At 47.8% G+C, this 24,366-nt stretch overlaps 1 protein-coding gene across 1 annotated transcript in view; it reads right to left on the bottom strand.

Annotated features, from left to right (window-relative positions):
- The window catches only part of ETF1 (eukaryotic translation termination factor 1), a 65,152-nt gene extending 48,149 nt beyond the window's left edge, over positions 1-17,003 (bottom strand). Inside the window, exons 1-3 of the mRNA XM_077266083.1 lie at positions 16,725-17,003; positions 16,511-16,627; positions 680-855 (exon numbers count right to left, since the gene is read on the bottom strand). Coding sequence (XP_077122198.1) covers positions 680-855; positions 16,511-16,596 — 262 coding nt within the window. The 5' untranslated portion in view covers positions 16,597-16,627; positions 16,725-17,003. The remainder of the gene's footprint in view (positions 1-679; positions 856-16,510; positions 16,628-16,724) is intronic.
- Positions 17,004-24,366: the final 7,363 nt, after the last annotated feature.

Consider the following 24,366-nt stretch of genomic DNA (forward strand, 5'->3'; position numbering starts at 1 on the left):
CGCTGTCAGAGGAATGAAAGCTGATCAGATCAGCTGTCATGTGAGGGGAAACATGTGAGCTCAGCTCAAATGCAGGGAGACAACCATGGATGTATCTATACGTCAAAGTTCATGAAGGGGTTAATGGACCCATAGTAAAGGGTTATTTCCATCGTCAGTAATTTTGTTGTTCTGTAATAATCATAAAAACACAAGCTTATTTGCAATTTAAGACATATTGATATTTTTAGCTGTTCTTGAGATATTAAGACTTTTGGTTGCCTAGGTGACAGACCACCACTGATGTCTAGCAGTGGTGGCCAAACATCCACAGTGCTCACAAGCTCTTTTCTATTGATCTTGAAAATATAGCTTCGAAGCTGGTGAGCATGGTCATCTCCTTACCATGGCTAGATTCAGTCCCTCGCTTACCAGCTAGCTACCATCGTTCTATTAAAGCATCTAAGAGGTCTCCATCTGCATTTGGGACAGATACTAAGACCACGAGCACGCCAGTATTTGGTGAGTTTTTTACCTCAGTATTCGTAAGCCAAAACCAGAAGTGGGACAATCAGAGGAAAAGTATAATAGAAACACGTCACCACTTGTGCATTTCTCACCCACTCCTGGTTTTGGCTTACAAATACTGACTGTGGTCTAATAATTACCTTCTCGAGGACACAATGCTATATATGCTTACCTTTATTATAGAGCTTAAGCCTCTGTTGTACAGATGTAATTGCTCCCAGGACGGACAAACGGTTCACACGAGACTTAATGTTAGACGCTGTTCCAAACTCATCTGCCAACATCTTGGCCACTCTCGAAATTTGGTCTTTGGGAGGAATGATCAAAGAGATCATGCTGGTGCCATTTCTGCAATGAGGAGATGTGAAAGACATCGTTTAATATAGAAGTAGACACACGTCGTCAAGGTCACTTTCTGACAGAATGGTCCCCTCTAATTCTACAGCTTACACTAGGAGAACAATTATGAGCCAAGGTTTGAGATGAGACCATAGCTGTACTGTCATGAGGTACCTAACAAAGGGAGCTCTCTGGCTCTTAATGTACCCAGCCACTAAAAATTGTATGTGGAGAGTCGTGTCACCCAGACATAAGGGCCTAATGACAGGATTACATATCTGCACAGAACCAGCGGCCATACATAGGAGCAGTGTACACAACGCCACCAAACACAAGCACGGGCCGAGCACTGGCTTATGTCACCGAGAACAAACAAATTGGACGTTCACACTCCAGCTGTCCAATCCTTTGCACATTCAGAATTTGCAGCAGAAAAATCTACTGCAAATAAATTTATTTTTGAAAGAAAGTGCTGCATAAAATAGAATTTTTTTTTTATGTGTTCATCTTTCCCATTCATTAAAAGGAGTCCAAACCGCTGAGAGACTTGATATATTGCATGTATGGGACTGCTTCAAACCCGCAAGGAAAAAAAAACGTGTACAAGAGACTTCAGGAGTCTCATTCACTGTGCTGGGACAGTAAACAGGTGTTTTTCACTACAAAAATGTGACATGTGAACATAGCCTTACCCCAACATCTGTCAGGGAAGAGATGGAAGGCCTCCATACAAATCAGGAGCATGCCCGACTAGTTTTTGTGGCAATGTTAAAGGGGTTTTCCCACAAACTACATTTTAATCACTAGATTTAATATTAATAATAACAATTTCCACAACTGGATGTGTAAAGACGAAAATGTTCCTGTGCTGAGATAATCTTATAAATGTGCCCCTGCAGTGTACTGTGTAATGTCTGTGTCTGACCGTATAGGAACATGGTCTGATCATACCACAGCTCCTGGGCAGGGGGGAAGCAATAAGAGTATACAGACATTGCAGCAGGTTCTTTTTGTGAGGTAAAACATTTCCCTGCCCGTTATTAAACAAGGTTTTACCACAAAAAAAAAAAAAAAGCATAATTTTGCAGTCTGTCCTGTCTGTATACTCTTGTGTCCTTCCCTGCCCAAGAGCTGTGGTATGTTCAGACCATGTTCCTGTACGGTCAGACACAGCCATTACACAGCACACAGCAGGGGCACATTTATAAGATTATCTCAGCACAGGAACATTTTTTTTTTTTTAACACATCCAATTGTGGAGCTTATTTTTAATGCAATACCTATTGATTAAAATGAAATTTGTGGAAAAACCCCTTTAAAAGAGAATCTGTCACCATGAAAATGCAGTAAGAGTCTGCAAGCACCATGTTAGGCCGGTTTCACACTAGCGTTTGTGTACGCAGCATAGGGCGGCTTACTTCTTACTTTCAGATCCGCATTCATCCGCATCCGTCCTGCGTACCTATCTTCAGCATTGTGTACGCAGGGACATGCGTGGTCATGCGCTGTATGCGAATGCGTCCCCATGCGGCGTTTTGACATGCCCGCCAAACACAGCATGTACACAAACGCTAGTGTGAAACTGGCCTTAAGGAACTGAGGGGAGCAGAGTAGATCGATATATAGTTTTGTGATAACATATCCAGTCTAATTTAGTCCTCTGCTCTTTCTGGGATTTTCGGTCCAGTGGGCGGTTCCATCAGTGAGTGACCGCTATCTCTATGCACTAAGGCCTGGGTCAGATGGCTGTAAATTCTTTCATTCCAGACAATTGGGCCGATTATGCAAATGACACTGATCAGAGTGTCAGCTTAGGCTTCTTTCACACTAGTGTCGGCCCGGCGTGCCGACACGCGTTGTGTAAGTAATGCCCGACGTGGGCAGCGGAAGCAGTCTTACGACGCTTCCGCTGCCCCATTGTAATGTCCGGGGAGGAGGGGTCGGAGTTTCGGCTGCGCATGCGAGGTCGAAAATGGCGGACACGACGCACAAATAAATGTTACATGTAACTTTTTTGTGCCGACGGTCTGCCAAAACACGACGCAACCGTCGCATGACGGTTGCGACATGTGGCACTCTGTCGCAATGCGTCGCTAATGAAAGTCTATGGAGAAAAAACGCATCCTGCGGGCAACTTTGCAGGATGCATTTTTTCTACATAATGGCGCATTGCGACGTGCAGTGCACGACGCTAATGTGAAAGTAGCCTTATTATGATCCGATTAGCACACTGAGGAGATGGAGAAACAAATGTTTCCATCATGTCAGGCCGAGTATCAGAAGCTGTAACTACTGTAACCTCAATGGGAGTTTTGCCTAGTTCTGCAATTCACTGTTTACCTGTAGTGGCGCTACCTAGTACCGTGCACAATACTACAGTAGAAAAAGTCCAGTAGTAGCAGCTGTGACACAGCACTGACCACAGCAGCCCCACCCAGCATGGCCTCGCACCAATCCCCCACATAAAAGCAGACTATCTACCAGTCAAAGATCAATTTTACAATATTACAAGCCTCACAGCAAAACTAATACTTAAGAGGTTGTCCACTACTATTTCATTGATAACCCATCTTTAGGATAGGTCATCAATGTCTGATCGTCCGGGATCTGAAACCTCCCCCTCCCCCGCTCTTCAGCTGTTATCGGTGGTGGCGGCCAGAAATACCCACTTATAGAGCCGCTCCGCCTTCTGGTAGTGGGGCAGCTTGATACTGCACATCCGCCTCCTATTCACATCAATAGGTGGATGTATAGTACCCTGCGGTGGCCACTGTCAGAAGACCAGCTACGCAACCGAGTATTTCCGGCAACAGCTGATCAGCATTTAAGTCATCAATGGCTGGGTGGCCACTCAGGCAGAGGACTTAAAGATAGGTCAATGAAAAAGTAGTGGACATCGTTTTTAACCCCTTAACGTCCAATGACGGATATATCTGTCATAGGGCACCTCCCCCTCTTTGGCTCGGGTTCCGGCACATGATAGGGGAACATGACAGCTGATCAGATCAGCCAACAACAGCGGCGGGTGAAAGCAAAATCTACCAGCGGCTGTTAACATGTTAAATGCCGCTATCAAACTCAGACAATGGCATTTAACATGGCCATGCCGGAAGCGTGTCACAAACCATGCCCATCGGTGGGTCGCCAATTGGCTGGCAGTGACAATTTCTGCTACAGAGAGAAAGGCTGCAGCCCTGCTATGTGTAGCACAGGTGGTCAGAAGATCACACCTTCTAGTCTCCTATGGAGACTAGTGAAGCATGTAAAATGTTAAAAAAAAAAGAAAAAAAAAAAAAAAGAAGTGTTTAAAAATATATAAAAAAATAAATAAAAATATCAAATCACCTTTTTGCCCCATTCAAAATAATAATAAAAAAAATTACACTTATTTGGTAGAGCAGAGTTCAGAATCGCTCAATCAATAAAAAAAAAATAATCAGGTCACTAAACAACGTAATGAGAAGAAAAAAAAAAAAAAATCAAAAAGCCAGAATTATGTTTTTTTTGGTCGCTGCAACATTGCAATAACGGGTGATCAAAACATTGTATCTACACCAAAATTGTATCAGTAAAAATGTCAGCTCGGCACACAAGAAAGCCCTCACAATGGCCCACACCCCAAAAAATAGAGACACTACGGATCTCAGGAAATGATGCTTGTTTTCTTCTTTTTTCAAACTTTGGATTTTTCTCACTACTTAAATAAAAATGAACATAAGTTTGCATCTATGCACTTGCACTGACCTGGAGAATCATATTGGCAGGTATGTCAGTTTTAGCATTTAGTGAACATGGTAAAAAAAAAAAAAAAAAAACACTGTGGAATTGCACTTTTTTTGCACTTTCACCACACTTAAAAATTATTTTCCCATTTTTCAGTACACAATATGGTAAAATCAATGGTGCCATTCAAAAGTGCTACTCGTCCCGAAAAAAACAAAAAACAAGTCCTCACATGACCATATTGACAGAAAAATAAAGTTATGTCTCTGGGAAGAAGCGGAGCAAAAAATGGAAATGCAAAAATAAAAATACCCCTGGTCCTTAATAATAATAATAATAATATTTATTTATATAGCCCCAACATATTCCGCAGCGCTTTACAATTATAGAGGGGACTTGTACAGACAATAGACATTACAGTATAACAGAAATCACGTTCAAAACAGATACCAGGAGGAATGAGGGCCCTGCTCGCAAGCTTACAAACTATGAGGAAAAGGGGAGACACGAGAGGTGGATGGTAACAATTGCTTTAGTTATTTGGACCAGCCATAGTGTAAGGCTCAGGTGTTCATGTAAAGCTGCATGAGCCAGATAACTGCCTAAGTATGCAACAGTACAGACACAGAGGGCTATTAACTGCATAAAGTGTATGAGAACATGATACGAGGAACCCGATTATGTGTTTTTTTGGTTTTTTTTTTTTTTTTTTTTAATGATAGGCCACACAGGGATCGTTAGGTTAATGCGTTGAGGCGGTAGGCCAGTCTGAACAAATGAGTTTTTAGGGCACGCTTAAAACTGTGGGGATTGGGGATTAATCGTATTAACCTAGGTAGTGCATTCCAAAGAATCGGCACAGCACGTGTAAAGTCTTGGAGACGGGAGGTTCTGATTATTGAGGATGCTAACCTGAGGTCATTAGCGGAGGGCACGGGTAGGGTGGTAGACTTAGACGAGGGAGGAGATGTAGGGTGGTGCTGAGCCATGGAGTGCTTTGTGGATGAGGGCAGTAGTTTTGTACTGGATTCTGGAGTGGATGGGTAGCCAATCTAATGACTGGCACAGGGTAGAGGCATCGGTGTAACGGTTGGTGAGGAATATGATCCTGGCAGCAGCATTCAGGACAGATTGGAGCGGGGAGAGTTTGGTAAGAGGGCGGCCGATTAGTAGAGAGTTACAATAGTCCAGACGGGAATGAATAAGTGAAACAGTAAGAGATTTTGCAGAGTCGAAAGTAAGAAAAGGGCGAATTCTAGAAATGTTTTTGAGATGCAGATAAGAAGAGCGAGCCAGTGATCGGATGTGGGGAGTGAAAGGAACAAAAAAAAAGGTCTGACATCCCTGAAATTCTGTGAGAGTCAAAGATCTGACACCCCCATATACTAAAGTGAAGGGTGGTGCCCTCTACAAGGACTGTGCCAGTTTAGGTTCATTAGAAGAGGGGAAATGTTCCTGCGGGCTCAGTCACACATCAGTGATTGTTCGCATAGGTAAAAAACTATTTGTGGATCAAATATTCAGCAGAGTTTGATCAGTGTCAGTTTTTACCATCAAAAGTTCATTAAGTTCTTTTCTCAGGCAAAAAAAAAAAGCTCAAACTGCTGTTGTTTAAGCTTCTATCAGACGTCAGATTTTCTTGCATTGGTGACACTGATCTGTGATCAGGGTTAAAATCAGACACACATCAGTCACAAATCAAACTCGCCAAGCAATGGAGCCGACCACCGAGTCAGGAAAAATACATGGACATGTGACCAACCCTATAGACTATAATGGGAACCAGTTCTATGTGTGATAACCACAGAGGCGAAACACTGACATCTGCGATGAGCTAAGGCTAGAAAGTCTAAGGCCCAGCTCCATCTAGCCAAAAAATCCTGCTGGGAGCTTCACGCCTTGGTCACATGAAAAATTAAATGCTGCAGTTTTTCTACAATTCTCCTGCAGGTGTCCGCACCATAATATGCAATAATCTTATCTTTATCTTAGTAACTGTGGGGTTTTTATGCTTTTTACCCTGCATCTGATGCTTTCGGTACAGATTTGAAGGAGCATATTTAGAGAAGCCCTCCCATTACACTTTCTTCCCCCTAAATCTGTTTATCCGTGGATGTAATATAGTGTCAGCATAGTAATTCACTCAATGACGTCACGGAGGAGGTCAGAATGACGCTGGTTCCAGGAGAAAGCAGGAGGGGAGGATATTACCACATACACAGGTTGAGGGATTCTGAAATGCCTTTGTTTAGTGTAGGAAGTAGTGATGAGCGAGTATACTCATTGCTCGGGTGGTCTCCGAGTATTTGTGAGTGCTCGGAGATTTAGTTTTTGTTGACGTTTTTGTTGATTTACAGCTGCTGGCCAGGCTGAGTACATGTGGGGGTTGCCTGGTTGCTAGGGAATCCCCACATGTATTCAAGCTGTCTATCAGCTGTAAATCATGCAGCTGAGGAAATGAAAACTAAATACTCGGAGACCACCCGAGCAACGAGTATACTCGCTCATCACTAGTAGGAAGCTTTGATTCTACACTTAAAATCACAACTGCATGGGGGGGGGGGGTTCAGTTTCAGGGTCTCCATAAAAGCCCTACAGAAAAAGAAAAAGTTCAAAAGCGGCTCGAATTTTTCACAGAAATATTAAAAAAATTCACACAAAATGCAGCGAAAAAAACAAACACAGGATTTACTCTGCATGGGAACATGGCCTTAGGGGCACAATGCAGATGAGTGCCGTTGTTCTTCACCAGTGGGTAAAGTTTCTCTGAGGCCTGAATCAAGTCCTGATATTTCCAGTCCTGGAAAAACCAGTATAGTGCTGTCAATGCGCACCATCCGTGTAACACCTAAACATCTGTCATTTCTACTCTGCAACGGGTCACACAGACGGCACAATTTATGTAAAAAAAACCCAAACAACGGACATGTCCACATGTGGGTCCCACGATCCGTATGAACACGTGCACAGCCCCATAGATTATAATGGATGTGTGTACATGTCTCAGGTACGTGTGAAAACTGTCACACTAGAAGTTATTTCCATTTTCATGATCCTATCCCAATATGTAGGGGGTGTATAGTTTTTCTGATTCGCTATGTCTTTCCTCATGTGCAGGACCTTAGGTATCCATGGTTACGACTACTAGCAACAAGCTAATTGTCACTATGTCAGTCAACGTAACCACAGATGCCCAAGGTCCTGCAATACCTGCACATGAGGAAAGAGACAAAGTGAATCGGAAGTACTATACTACACTCCTAAATGGAGATTTGCTAATATTAAGAACACATCTTGGAGATGGAAATTCCCCTTTAAAGGGCACCTGTCACCCCGTTTTTTCGGTATGAGATAAAAATACTGTTAAATAGGGCCTGAGCTGAGCATTACAATAGTGTAGTTTGTGGACCCCGATTCCCCACCTATGCTGCCGAAATACGTTACCGAAGTAGTCGTTTTCGCCTGTCAATCAGGCTGGTCAGGTCAAAAGGGTGTGGTGTCCTCCCCCAGATCTTGCGTAGTTTTCCGTTGGTGGCGTAGTGGTGTGCGCATGTCCAAGGTCCAGATTCCTCTGCCAGGGGATTTCAAAGAGCGCGGTGTCCGTTATTGCATTGGTGATCGGTGGGCGCGGCCATCTTCCTTTGGCCGCGCGTGCGCAGAAGCGGCGCTGTTCTGGCCGCGACGCTCTGCTGGCCGCGGCTTCAGGAAAATGGCCGCGGGATGCCGCGCGTGCGCAGATGGATATCGCGGCGGCCATTTTCCTGAAGCCGCGGCCAGCAGAGCGTCGCGGCCAGCACAGCGCCGCTTCTGCGCACGCGCGGCCAAAGGAAGATGGCCGCGCCCACCGATCACCAATGCAATAACGGACACCGCGCTCTTTGAAATCCCCTGGCAGAGGAATCTGGACCTTGGACATGCGCACACCACTACGCCACCAACGGAAAACTACGCAAGATCTGGGGGAGGACACCACACCCTTTTGACCTGACCAGCCTGATTGACAGGCGAAAACGACTACTTCGGTAACGTATTTCGGCAGCATAGGTGGGGAATCGGGGTCCACAAACTACACTATTGTAATGCTCAGCTCAGGCCCTATTTAACAGTATTTTTATCTCATACCGAAAAAACGGGGTGACAGGTTCCCTTTAAGTACTGGGTAATTGGAGGTGACGATGATGTCCTATGTGCACATTTTTCCAATGATGCAGACTTTGCATCTCTGAAGGGCTTGTGTAGTAGACCTCCACGCATCACTTGGATTATTAGGGCGGGCACGCCACAGACAGGTGTTGATCTTCACACAAGGAGCCAAAATTCTTCCAGAAATTGTTCTCTTACAGTGACTAATGAGTGCGCACACAAGCCAGGCAGGTATGGCTCACCTATGAAACCCCTCAGATCTTGCTGCTGGGCAGGATCTAGAGCAGCTCCATAAGGACACAGCTTTGAGCAGTCTCAGCATTGACCCAGGACAGACCTACGGCCTCAGCATTGACCCGGGACAGACCTACGGCCTCAGCATTGACCCGGGACAGACCTACGGCCTCAGCATTGACCCGGGACAGACCTACGGCCTCAGCATTGACCCGGGACAGACCTACGGCCTCAGCATTGACCCGGGACAGACCTACGGCCTCAGCATTGACCCGGGACAGACCTACGGCCTCAGCATTGACCCAGGACAGACCTACGGCCTCAGCATTGACCCAGGACAGACCTACGGCCTCAGCATTGACCCAGGACAGACCTACGGCCTCAGCATTGACCCAGGACAGACCTACGGCCTCAGCATTGACCCAGGACAGACCTACGGCCTCAGCATTGACCCAGGACAGACCTACGGCCTCAGCATTGACCCAGGACAGACCTACGGCCTCAGCATTGACCCAGGACAGACCTACGGCCTCAGCATTGACCCAGGACAGACCTACGGCCTCAGCATTGACCCAGGACAGACCTACGGCCTCAGCATTGACCCAGGACAGACCTACGGCCTCAGCATTGACCCAGGACAGACCTACGGCCTCAGCATTGACCCAGGACAGACCTACGGCCTCAGCATTGACCCAGGACAGACCTACGGCCTCAGCATTGACCCAGGACAGACCTACGGCCTCAGCATTGACCCAGGACAGACCTACGGCCTCAGCATTGACCCAGGACAGACCTACGGCCTCAGCATTGACCCAGGACAGACCTACGGCCTCAGCATTGACCCAGGACAGACCTACGGCCTCAGCATTGACCCAGGACAGACCTACAGCCTCAGCATTGACCCAGGACAGACCTACGGCCTCAGCATTGACCCAGGACAGACCTACGGCCTCAGCATTGACCTAGGACAGACCTACGGCCTCAGCATTGACCTAGGACAGACCTACGGCCTCAGCATTGACCTAGGACAGACCTACGGCCTCAGCATTGACCTAGGACAGACCTACGGCCTCAGCATTGACCTAGACGGCCTCAGCATTGACCTAGGACAGACCTACGGCCTCAGCATTGACCTAGGACAGACCTATGGCCACACCATTGACCTAGGACAGACCTACAGTGTCGCCATTAGTTCAGGCTGTCACCTTCTCCCCCTGTAGTTCTCTCAGATTAGCAGCTTTGTCTGAACCAGGTTTATCACAAGCTGAGGACATTAGAGCATAGAGAGCCGATATCCAGCACAAGAGCAGAAAGACTGCAAAGTGTAGATTACGCATCCACTATAGATAAAGATGATCATGTACCGACCACACACGTACTGAAGGGAATGAGGTACCTGGGTGTGATGAAGAGGAAGGCGAGGTATAACAATTGAAAAAACAACAACATGGCCGAGTGACCGGTTACACCTGATATATAGGAAGGGGGTTCAAACAATGAGGGCAGAGAGAGGGAAAACAAGTATGGGGGAAGGTGCACCCTTGGTGTGGCCGAGCACCTGTGCTTGATCTGAACAGTCATTTTGGGAGTTTAATAAATATTTCAACACAACTATTGGTGGATTCCCATCTATCACAGCCCAGGGGCTCCCACTGAGAGCTAGGCGGTGTCAGACAAGATGCCAGTATTCTCACTTTTTCCTCACTGTCAGGAGGAAGGAAACCTATTTTTTTCAACTGACATCCCATGGTAGATAACAGGTGACACCCTCAGGATGACATCCGCATGAGATGACAGCGCCGGTTATACATTTCTGGGAATACACATCTTGTCACGGTGACCAAATGCGACACCGCACACATACAGGAACGCTCATGGTGACAGACTGGTGTGTTATTCCTCACGCTGACCAGATACAGCGCCACACACTTACAGGAGCGCTTACGGTGACCAGATACGGCACCACACACGCACAGCAACGCTCCCGGTGACCAGATACGGCGCCACACACGCACAGCAACGCTCCCGGTGACCAGATACGGCACCACACACTAACAGGAGCGCTCACGGTGACCAGATACGACGCCACACACGTACAGGAACGCTCCCGGTGACCAGATACGGCACCACACACTAACAGGAGCGCTCACGGTGACCAGATACGACGCCACACACGTACAGGAACGCTCCCGGTGACCAGATACGACGCCACACACGTACAGCAACGCTCACGGTGATCAGATACGGCGCCACACACGTACAGCAACGCTCACGGTGACCAGATACGGCGCCACACACGTACAGCAATGCTCACGGTGACCAGATACGGCGCCACACACGCATAGCAACGCTCACGGTGACCAGATACAGCCCCACACACGCACAGCAACGCTCACGGTGACCAGATACAGCGCCACACACACAGCAACGCTCACGGTGACCAGATACAGCGCCACACACGCACAGCAACGCTCTTGGTGACCAGATACGGCGCCACACACGCACAGCAATGCTCACGGCGACCAGATACGGCGCCACACACTTACAGGAGCGCTCACGGTGACCAGTTATGACTCCACACGTACAAGAACGCTCACGGTGACCAGATACGGCGCTGCACATGAACCCACACAGTAACAACGCATTCATCACAGTGACCAGATACCACGCCACATACATACAGGACCGCTCACAGTGACAGACTGGTGCGTTATTCCTCATAGTGACCAAATATGGCACGGCACACGTACAGCAAGATTGGTGTGTTATTCTTCACGGTGAGCAGATATGGTGCAAACATGTACACGCACCCGCACGGTGACAGATTGGGGCATTATTCCTCCCAGTGACCAGATATAGCGCAGCACACACACAGTGACAGATTGGGGCGATATTCCTCCCGGTGACCAGATACCACACACAAACAGTGACAGATTGGGGCGATATTCCTCCCGGTGACCAGATACCACACACAAACAGTGACAGATTGGGGCGATATTCCTCCCGGTGACCAGATACCACACACACACAGTGACAGATTGGGGCATTATTCCTCCCGGTGACCAGATATCACACACACACAGTGGCAGATTGGGGCGATATTCCTCCCGGTGACCAGATACCACACACACACACAGTGACAGATTGGGGCGATATTCCTCCCGGTGACCAGATACCACACACACACAGTGACAGATTGGGGCATTATTCCTCCCGGTGACCAGATACCACACACACACAGTGACAGATTGGGGCATTATTCCTCCCGGTGACCAGATATCACACACACACAGTGGCAGATTGGGGCGATATTCCTCCCGGTGACCAGATATCACACACACACAGTGGCAGATTGGGGCGATATTCCTCCCGGTGACCAGATACTACACACACACAGTGACAGATTGGGGCGATATTCCTCCCGGTGACCAGATACCACACACACACAGTGGCAGATTGGGGCGATATTCCTCCCGGTGACCAGATATCACACACACACAGTGGCAGATTGGGGCGATATTCCTCCCGGTGACCAGATACCACACACACACAGTGACAGATTGGGGCGATATTCCTCCCGGTGACCAGATACCACACACACACAGTGGCAGATTGGGGCATTATTCCTCCCGGTGACCAGATACCACACACACACAGTGACAGATTGGGGCATTATTCCTCCCGGTGACCAGATATCACACACACACTGGCAGATTGGGGCGATATTCCTCCCGGTGACCAGATACCACACACACACAGTGACAGATTGGGGCAATATTCCTCCCGGTGACCAGATACCACACACACACAGTGGCAGATTGGGGCGATATTCCTCCCGGTGACCAGATACCACACACACAGTGACAGATTGGGGCGATATTCCTCCCGGTGACCAGATACCACACACACACACAGTGACAGATTGGGGCGATATTCCTCCCGGTGACGAGATACCACACACACAGTGACAGATTGGGGCGATATTCCTCCCGGTGACCAGATACCACACACACACAGTGACAGATTGGGGCGATATTCCTCCCGGTGACCAGATATCACACACACACAGTGGCAGATTGGGGCGATATTCCTCCCGGTGACCAGATACCACACACACACAGTGACAGATTGGGGCGATATTCCTCCCGGTGACCAGATACCACACACACAGTGACAGATTGGGGCGATATTCCTCCCAGTGACCAGATACCACACACACACAGTGGCAGATTGGGGCGATATTCCTCCCGGTGACCAGATACCACACACACACAGTGACAGATTGGGGCGATATTCCTCCCGGTGACCAGATACCACACACACACAGTGGCAGATTGGGGCGATATTCCTCCCGGTGACCAGATACCACACACACACAGTGACAGATTGGGGCATTATTCCTCCCGGTGACCAGATATCACACACACACTGGCAGATTGGGGCGATATTCCTCCCGGTGACCAGATACCACACACACACAGTGACAGATTGGGGCGATATTCCTCCCGGTGACCAGATATCACACACACACAGTGGCAGATTGGGGCGATATTCCTCCCGGTGACCAGATACCACACACACAGTGACAGATTGGGGCGATATTCCTCCCAGTGACCAGATACCACACACACACAGTGACAGATTGGGGCGATATTCCTCCCAGTGACCAGATACCACACACACACAGTGACAGATTGGGGCATTATTCCTCCCGGTGACCAGATACCACACACACACAGTGACAGATTGGGGCGATATTCCTCCCAGTGACCAGATACCACACACACACAGTGACAGATTGGGGCGATATTCCTCCCAGTGACCAGATACCACACACACACAGTGACAGATTGGGGCATTATTCCTCCCAGTGACCAGATACCACACACACACAGTGACAGATTGGGGCGATATTCCTCCCGGTGACCAGATACCACACACACACAGTGACAGATTGGGGCGATATTCCTCCCGGTGACCAGACACCACACACACACACACACAGTGACAGATTGGGGCGATATTCCTCCCGGTGACCAGACACCACACACACACACACACAGTGACAGATTGGGGCATTATTCCTCCCGGTGACCAGATACCACACACACACAGTGACAGATTGGGGCATTATTCCTCCCAGTGACCAGATACCACACACACACAGTGACAGATTGGGGCGATATTCCTCCCGGTGACCAGACACCACACACACACACACACACAGTGACAGATTGGGGCGATATTCCTCCCGGTGACCAGACACCACACACACACACACACACAGTGACAGATTGGGGCGATATTCCTCCCAGTGACCAGATACCACACACACACAGTGACAGATTGGGGCGATATTCCTCCCGGTGACCAGACACCACACACAAACACAGTGACAGATTGGGGCGATATTCCTCCCAGTGACCAGATACCACACACACACAGTGACAGATTGGGGCGATATTCCTCCCGGTGACCAGATATGGCGCCGCACCCGCACAGTGACAGATTGGGGCATTATTCCTCCCAGTGACCAGACACCACACACACACACACACACAGTGACAGATTGGGGCGATATTCCTCCCGGTGACCAGACACCACACACACACAGTGACAGATGGGGCGATATTCCTCCCGGTGACCAGACACCACACACACACAGTGACAGATTGGGGCATTATTCCTCCCAGTGACCAGATACCACACACACACAGTGACAGATTGGGGCGATATTCCTCCCAGTGACCAGATACCACACACACACAGTGACAGATTGGGGCATTATTCCTCCCGGTGACCAGACACCACACACAGTGACAGATGGGGCGATATTCCTCCCGGTGACCAGACACCACACACACACAGTGACAGATTGGGGCATTATTCCTCCCAGTGACCAGATACCACACACACACAGTGACAGATTGGGGCGATATTCCTCCCGGTGACCAGATACCACACACACAGTGACAGATTGGGGCGATATTCCTCCCAGTGACCAGATATGGCGCCGCACCCGCACAGTGACAGATTGGGGCGATATTCCTCCCAGTGACCAGACACCACACACACAGTGACAGATTGGGGCGATATTCCTCCCGGTGACCAGATACCACACACACACAGTGACAGATTGGGGCGATATTCCTCCCGGTGACCAGACACCACACACACACACACAGTGACAGATTGGGGCGATATTCCTCCCGGTGACCAGATATGGCGCCGCACCCGCACAGTGACAGATTGGGGCGATATTCCTCCCAGTGACCAGATATGGCGCCGCACCCGCACAGTGACAGATTGGGGCGATATTCCTCCCAGTGACCAGACACCACACACACAGTGACAGATTGGGGCGATATTCCTCCCGGTGACCAGATATGGCGCCGCACCCGCACAGTGACAGATTGGGGCGATATTCCTCCCAGTGACCAGATATGGCGCCGCACCCGCACAGTGACAGATTGGGGCGATATTCCTCCCAGTGACCAGACACCACACACACAGTGACAGATTGGGGCGATATTCCTCCCGGTGACCAGATATGGCGCCGCACCCGCACAGTGACAGATTGGGGCGATATTCCTCCCAGTGACCAGATATGGCGCCGCACCCGCACAGTGACAGATTGGGGCGATATTCCTCCCAGTGACCAGACACCACACACACAGTGACAGATTGGGGCGATATTCCTCCCGGTGACCAGACACCACACACACACACAGTGACAGATTGGGGCATTATTCCTCCCGGTGACCAGATACCACACACACACAGTGACAGATTGGGGCATTATTCCTCCCGGTGACCAGACACCACACACAGTGACAGATTGGGGCGATATTCCTCCCGGTGACCAGATACCACACACACAGTGACAGATTGGGGCGATATTCCTCCCGGTGACCAGACACCACACACACACAGTGACAGATTGGGGCGATATTCCTCCCGGTGACCAGATACCACACACACACAGTGACAGATTGGGGCGATATTCCTCCCAGTGACCAGATACCACACACACACAGTGACAGATTGGGGCGATATTCCTCCCGGTGACCAGACACCACACACACACAGTGACAGATTGGGGCGATATTCCTCCCGGTGACCAGACACCACACACACACACACACACAGTGACAGATTGGGGCGATATTCCTCCCGGTGACCAGATACCACACACACACAGTGACAGATTGGGGCGATATTCCTCCCAGTGACCAGATACCACACACACACAGTGACAGATGGGGCGATATTCCTCCCGGTGACCAGATATGGCGCCGCACCCGCACAGTGACAGATGGGGCGATAGTCAGCAGCTGAGGGAATGCTCCGCCGCCTCCTCGCCGGGGACGGGCCGCCCTGCTCGCTCAGTCACACCCCACCTCCGCTGAGGAGAGCGGCCTAGTGCTGGAGCCAGCAGCCCGGACACATGTGACAGAGGAGCGGCGCCCGCCCGCTGATCACACGTGCGGCACAGGGCAGGACGCGGGGCTCCAGCGGCGCCGCCTCCCGGGGACGGCCCGGCCACCCTGCCGCTCGCACTCACCCTCTGGCCGCCTCTAAGCTTTTGATCAGCTTCTTGATCTTCCAGATCTCCACATTTCGGTCTGCCGCACTCGGATCGTCCGCCATCTTCTCTCCTCCTCCTGTCTGAAGCCGAGAGCTGCTCAACAGAAAAGCCAACGGTTGGTCACAGCCAGCGATCACCTCGTACGAGGCTGCGCCTCCCGACCCGAGCGGCGGCGAGGAGCGCGGCTTACCTGTCCCCTTATCCCGGCGTTCAGTCCAGACCACGACGTCCGATCTCAATGGAGTCAGCCCCAGCTCCCAGAAGTGACGTAGAAACCGGCTTCTTTCTTCGCCGCGGCTGCTGCATGTGTTGCAATCCAAGCTTGCTCACATGGGGTACGTGACGTCACTTCCTGCCGCCGCCAGCACCTTGCGTTCCTATTGGACGAGCTATTGGAAATAAGGCAGAATGTGATTGGTCGCTGACGCGGATGCGACGTCTAGCTGGAACGGGAACTGTAGTCCTTCACGTGTGCGCTGCGGCACGGCCCAGCCTATATTCCCGGGACCTGAGCTCTGCCTCACGCCCGCGGGTGGTTCCGCCGCTACCTCTAGCGTCAGTGTGGAGCCTGCAGTAATGTGGCCGTCCACTACGGTGCCGCTGGCTCCCGCCATTATTCCCTGTGCGTGCCCCTGGATAGAGGGGGCTTGTACAGGTCGTGTCCCTGGTTAGGACCCCATAGCTGCCATATGCCCCACCTCGCCCTTGTCTTGTTCTCTGGAAGCGTGCAGGGTATTCCAGCCCCAGCTGGTGGACTGGGAGGGAGATGGCTCCAAATAAAAAGATAAACACTATATCTAATATATAAAGGGGTGTGTGTGTGTGTGTGTGTGTGTGTGTGTGTGTGTGTGTGTGTGTGTGTGTGTGTGTGTGTGTGTGTGTGTCCGGGATTGGCATCTGAACCGTCGCAGCTACAGCCACAAAATTTTGCACAGTCACACGTCTGGACCCCGAGAGCGTCATAGGCTATGTTGTGAGGTGAAATTTTAACCCCGCGCTTTCCAATTCACCAAACAATTTTGCCCCTATCTACATAATGGGGAAAAAATGAAAGGAAAAGTGTTGGAGGCAAATTAACAGCTGCCAGATGTGAACAAGGGGGACTTAAAGAATGAGAGCGATGGCGCCAAAGAGTATATACTGTACAGTTGCTAAGGTGGGGCCCCGACATGGGATAATCACCACACCACCACGGGGATATGAACACACACACAAAATGTGCCACACACTACCACGTGCTCGAACACATATACCACCCTCAGCGCACATTTCACCACACATACACCAACCTCGCCACATAAAAGTCGAAACACAAAAGTCGCCGCTCAAAACTCGCCACGCGCAAAACTCTCCACATGCAAAACTCGCCACACGTGCAAAACTCACCTCATGGAAAAGTCGCCACACGCAAAACTTGCACACGCGGAAAAATTGCCACATGCACAAAAGTTGCAACACATGGAAAAGTTGCCTCACACAAAACTTGCACATACTCAAAAGGCACCACACATAAAACTCACCACGCGCAAAACTCGCCATGCGCAAAACTTGCTGCACACAACTTGCTACACTAACCTGTCACATGCAACTCGACACACAAAAAATTGCTACACGCATGTCGCCACACAAAACTCATCTCACAAAAGTCGCTACATGCATGTCGCCACACGCAACTCAACACACACAACTTGACACACGAAACTCGCCCTAAAACACACACAAGTCTGGTATTATCCTTCAAAAATAAAAATCTGATTAATAAGCAGACAAACTACAAGAGCAACAAATGTACCATATAGGAATCCGGCAGCTATCAGTCACATGACCAGTCTATTATGTGTATGTGTGAGCTAATATATACTGCCAGGGGGTGGGCTTACTGTTGGCTGGGGATTTATCAGGCTGCCAATTTAGCTTACAAATACAGAGGTAAAAATACTGACCAAATAACGTGTGAACGAGGTCTAATACAGGAGGAGATGACATACAGATATATACTATATACAGGAGGAGATGACACACAGGTATATACTATTTACAGGGGAGATGACACACAGGTATATACTATATACAGGAGGAGATGACACACAGATATATACTATATACAGGAGAGATGACACACAGGTATATACTATATAGAGGAGATGACATACAGGTACATACTACATACAGCAGGAGATGACATACAGGTATATACTATATACAGGAGGAGATGACACACAGGTATATACTATATACAGGAGCAGATTACCTACAGGTATATAGTATATACAGGAGGAGATGACATACAGGTATATACTATATACAGGAGGAGATGACACAGATATATACTATATATAGGTGAGATGACACACAGGTATATACTATATACAGGAGGAGATTACATACAGGTATATACTATATATAGGAGATGACATACAGGTATATACTATATACAGGGGACATGACACACAGCAGGTATATACTATATACAGGGGAGATGACATACAGGTATATACTATATACAGGAGATGACATACAGGTGTATACTATATATAAGGGAGATGACAAACATGTATATACTGAGGTGAAAATGAGAGGTGTGAGGTGAAAATGAAAAGGTGTGAGTGCAAAATGAGAGGAGTGAGGGAAAATAGTGGAGTGATCGGAATATGACAGATGTGAGGTCGAAATGACGTGTTAGGGGGGAATGAGGTGTGAGGGAGAAAATGAGAGATGTGAGGGGGAAATGAAAGATGTGATGGGGAAAATGAGAGGCGTGATGGGAAAATAAGAGAAGTGAGGTGCTATAACTAACCACAGATATTTACTATGCCCAGGCAACGCCGGGCTCTTCAGCTAGTAATATCTATAGGGCAGCTGAGGCCGGCCTCCGTATGGTCCGCTGCCAGGCATAGGCTGGTTCTCGGGTTGCAGAAAGATGCGGAACAGTTTGTGACCTCTGCAATCACTAACTGCCCTTTCCCCAAAAATAAAAAAAGAGACTGGCACTGAGAGACTGGTAGCAGCATGAATTAGAGCTATTGTCGTATAGTCCTGCAATGAACTAGTTTTTTCATAGTAAAAAACCCCTTTAATATTTGCAATATGTAAATTCTTCAGGTTCCAATTTGTTTTGGCCCATTTAGAAAAGGAGTACACGTCCTGTGGCCCTCTATGCCTTTCAATGCGGCCCACCCAACCATATGGACAGAAAAAAGTGCTTGTCCGATAGGATTACTATGTATAACCGGCCTCACAGAAGAGTAGAGGGAGCAGGGACTGGGAAGTACTAATGGAGCCCTGTGTACACTTCTCTGGATGCCTCATCCACAAGGAGAATGGGGTCAGTTAACCCGCTGGCACTCCAAAAAATGGCATGTGAAATAGGTGGTCTTCCGTGTCTGTAGCTCGCTCCACTCTGTGAGTTCTGAATCATTAGGTGGTAAGCAAAAAAGCCATCCATTGTAAAGAGTCATGCGCACACATTACCTGTTCCTCTTCAGGACCTATTCACAGTTTTTTAGAAGAAGATTTTACTGCAATATCCACATAAAAATGCTGCAGCTACTCTTGAATAAACTTCCTATTTTGCTGAGAAATGTTCAAAATATTGTGATAAGAACAGCACCGTCTGCACTGAGGCTATGTGCACACGCTGCGGATCTGCAGCGGATTGGCCGTCGCAGATTTGCAGCTGTTTTCCATGAGTTTACAGTACCATGTAAACCTATGGAAAAAAGAAAAAGAGCCAAAAAGAGCGTGCACACTTGCTACAAAATATATAGCAAATTGTAGAATAAATTTTATTACAAGCAAAGACACCATACAAATATAAAATCAATTAAAAAACTGTAGCAAAGTACACAACACCCCAATATAACAGCCTATGCAGGAAATGCGAAATCTGCAAAAAACACGCTAAATGTACTGTACTAATGAACACCTCGTTCACAAGAAATACAATATGAGGTATACCAACATGAATGTTTATAACAGAAATGCACAGACAAAGCCCCCTAAAGAACACACACACACTATAGGCGTCCCTATATGTGTCCTAAATGACAACAAATGTGAAGGGCATGTAGCGTGTATACATATACAGTATGCTGGTGGCCCTGAAAGGGTGAAAGGAATATTGCAAATGAGTAAAATCTCACAAAGTGGCTTTTTGTGTCAGTTTTACTTCCTCTTTAACCCCTTCACGACCTTGGAAGTATCCATACGTCCAGGTCGGTAGGCACTTACCGAACTTGGACTTATGGATACTTCTGGCGATTTTGCACGCACAGATGCTGTGCACGCTCGATCGCCACAGGATGTTTAGCGATTTTGACAGCTGACACCCACCTCCCTAAATGCTGCTATCAATGTCGATCTCAGCATTTTAAAGGAAGGAAAAGGGAGGGAGCCCCCTCTGCACTCCGATGCATATCAATGCTGGTGCATAGTAATGCATTAGGCTATGTGCACACGTTGCACATTTTGCTTCGGATGCGCAGCAGTTTTCTATGAGTTTACAGTACCATGTAAACCTATGGAAAACAGAAACTGCTGTGCTTATGCTGCGGAAAAAAAGGCGTGGAAACACAGCGGTTTATATTCCGCAGCATGTCAATTCTTTGTGCGGATTCCGCAGCGGTTTACACCTGCTCCATAATAGGAATCTGCAGGTGTAAAACCGCAGGTGGAATCCGCATAAAATCTGCAGGTAAAATGCAGTGCCTTTTACCTGCGGATTTCTCAAATCCGCTGCAGAAAAATCCGCAGACCTAAAAAATACCTGTGCACATAGCCTTAGAACTTCGATCAGATGCTGAAAGTGAAAGTCCCATAGAGGAACTAAGAGAAAGAGCAAAAAAAAAAAACACAAAAAAATGTACCCATAAATGAATTTCTTTATCGCTTCATTAGGGGACACAGGTAACCATAGGTGTAATGCAGCTGTCGCTAGGAGGCTGGCACTAGGCAAAAAAAAAGGAAAATGGGTCCTTCCCAGCTGTATACACCCACCGACAGGCACAAAGCAACTCAGTTTAAGCTTAGTGTCTGTAGGAGGCAGACCTGGTTCTAATCCCAGATGCGTCTTTTCCTTTTCAGGTACCCTGTTGTGTTTTTTTTTTCCCTTTGTCTTTCAGGTTCTTCAGCTTCAGGGTAACGATGTAATGTCTCACCCTGTTTTCCCACATTTATGCGACCGAGAGCAGTGTGGTGTCATCCGCATCGCCCACTCTCAGACCCGCAGGCAGGACTTTCTCTCCCCTGTCACCCTTTTAGGTGTTTCAGGGTGAATCCTGGTGGCCAGTCCTTGCCTTTTCCCCTCCTCACCCCTCTCCTCGTAGAGGGCTGAGAGTAAGACAGTGGTCACCTGCGGTGGCCTACCCCTTATAAGGGGTTGACGCCGTCTTCTGCACCGTCCGAAGACAGGTGCGGGAAAGAGGATCTCCGATACCAGCGACCCTCTCTTAACCGAGGGCTCCCGATGGATCCTCCTCCGTGAAGAGGTTTCATGGACCCAGGAACAGCATGTCCCTCCTGTGGTTAAGGTATTCCTTTCCCATGTAACGCAGCGGCGCAGGCGGCTCCTTTCTAATTTCTGTCCCTTTTTGGGACAGGGTACCTCTACTGGTACCTCCATGGCAGCTACTCAGCAGTATCTCTGAAATACGTGATTCAGACGGATCTCCTGGTGGAAGATTCCTTATAGTAAGGAAAATGGAGGCTCTTTGGGTCAAAAATGGGTCAAAAGTAAAATTTTTGTGAAAAAAGTTAAATGTTCATTTTTTTCCCTCCACATTTCATTAACTCATGTGAAGCACCTAAAATTAAAAGTTTGAAAATTGCAAAATTTTCAACATTTTTGCCAAATTTCAGTTTTTTCACAAATAAGCGCAAGTCATATCGAACAAGTTTTACCACTGTAATGAAGTAAAATATTACTCAGTCAGTGGATCTATTGAAGCGTTCCAGAGTTATTACCTCATAAAATGACACTTTTCAGAATTGTAAAATTTGGCATGGTCATGAAAGTAAAAACAGGCTTGGGGGGGGGGTAAAGGGGTTAAAAATAAAATTGAGAACGGAGACCAACCTTATAACGATCAGTGAAATCCTTCTGCTTCAGAAGGAAGGTGAGCTGGTGGACCACACAACCTGGTTGCATAATGACTGCAGAGGTAACTTACGGTTATACTGATGTTGCCCTATTGACATGGCATGTGATTTCTTTGCAGGGTAAAACTTGCAGTGCAGCTTTATGGCTGAGCATTGTATATACTGTATTCTACAACTTGGGCACATTATTATTGTTATTATTATTATACATTTTTATAGCACCATTTATTCCGTGGCGCTTTACATGTGAACGGGGCAAATATAGACAAGTACAATAAAAATGAGTAAAACAAGGCACACACAGGTACAGGAGGAGAGAGAGGCACATAAGATCATTGGAGTTTATTACAACTCATATGTTTCTGCTCATAGCAATCGTTAGTGAATATTTTATCAAAGTAAAAAAGGGGGAGAAGCCAGCGCTGCTTGTGGTCAGAATGCAAAACATAAAGTGCACATGCACATATTGATTTCTGAGTTTTAAAAATGAGATATTTAGCAAACAATTGATCAATTCTTTGAGCTACCCTGCCACTTCACGGCATTCTCATAATGGGGCAGTCCTACTCTACGTTTTTTATATTCGCTGTGCCATCACGGCCTCTAAAAAGTAAGACCACATTAAATGCAAGCTGTACCTGAAGCATTTCTGAATCACTCCCATGGCACCAGAGAGTGAATATTTTATAGTTGACCAATGCATAATGTTCCTGCATATGACTATGGTCAGAGCAACCATTCTTTGCGTCAATGTAGGAGACAGCTGTATATAGTATTTTACTGAGATTTTTTCTATTTTCTCCTCGGTGGACATGATGTGTTATTTAAACAGGAAATATACATAGATGTCTGGCCCTATCTTCTCTTTTTCTTCTTTTGCAGCCAGTCCCCTTTCTTAATAGGTGACATTACTTTGTATGTACAGTACAGACCAAAAGTTTGGACGCACCTGCTCTTTTAAAGATTTTATTGTATTTTCATGACTATGAAAATTGTACATTCACACGGAAGGCATCAAAACTATGAATTATCACATGTGGAATTATATACTTAACAAAAAAGTGTGAAACAACTGAAATGATGTCTTATATTCTAGGTTCTTCAAAGTAGCCATCTTTTGTTTTGATGACTGCTTTGCACACTCTTGGCATTCTCTTGATGAGCTTCAAGAGGTAGTCACCGGGAATGGTGTTCCAACAATATTTAAGGAGTTCCCAGAGATGCTTAGCACTTGTTGGCCCTTTTGCCTTCACTCTGCGGTCCAGCTCACCCCAAACCATCTCGATTGGGTTCAGGTCTGGTGACTGTGGAGGCCAGGTCATCTGGCGTAGCACCCCATCACTCTCCCTCTTGGTCAAATAGCCCTTACACAGCCTGGAGGTGTGTTTGGGGTCATTGTCCTGTTGAAAAATAAATGATGGTCCAACTAAACGCAAACCGGATGGAATAGCATGCCGCTGCAAGATGCTGTGGTAGCCATGCTGGTTCAGAATGCCTTCAATTTTGAATAAATCCCCAACAGTGTCACCAGAAAAGCACCCCGACACCATCACACCTCCTCCATGCTTCACGGTGGGAACCAGGCATGTCGAGTCCACCCGTTCACCTTTTCGGCGTCGCACAAAGACACTGTGTTTGGAACTAAAGATCTCTAATTTGGACTCATCAGACCAAAGCACAGATTTCCACTGGTCTAATGTCCATTCCTTGTGTTCTTTAGCCCAAACAAGTCTCTT

The sequence above is a fragment of the Ranitomeya variabilis genome, chromosome 5 (genome assembly GCF_051348905.1).
Source record: "Ranitomeya variabilis isolate aRanVar5 chromosome 5, aRanVar5.hap1, whole genome shotgun sequence".
NCBI classification, from domain to species: domain Eukaryota; kingdom Metazoa; phylum Chordata; class Amphibia; order Anura; family Dendrobatidae; genus Ranitomeya; species Ranitomeya variabilis.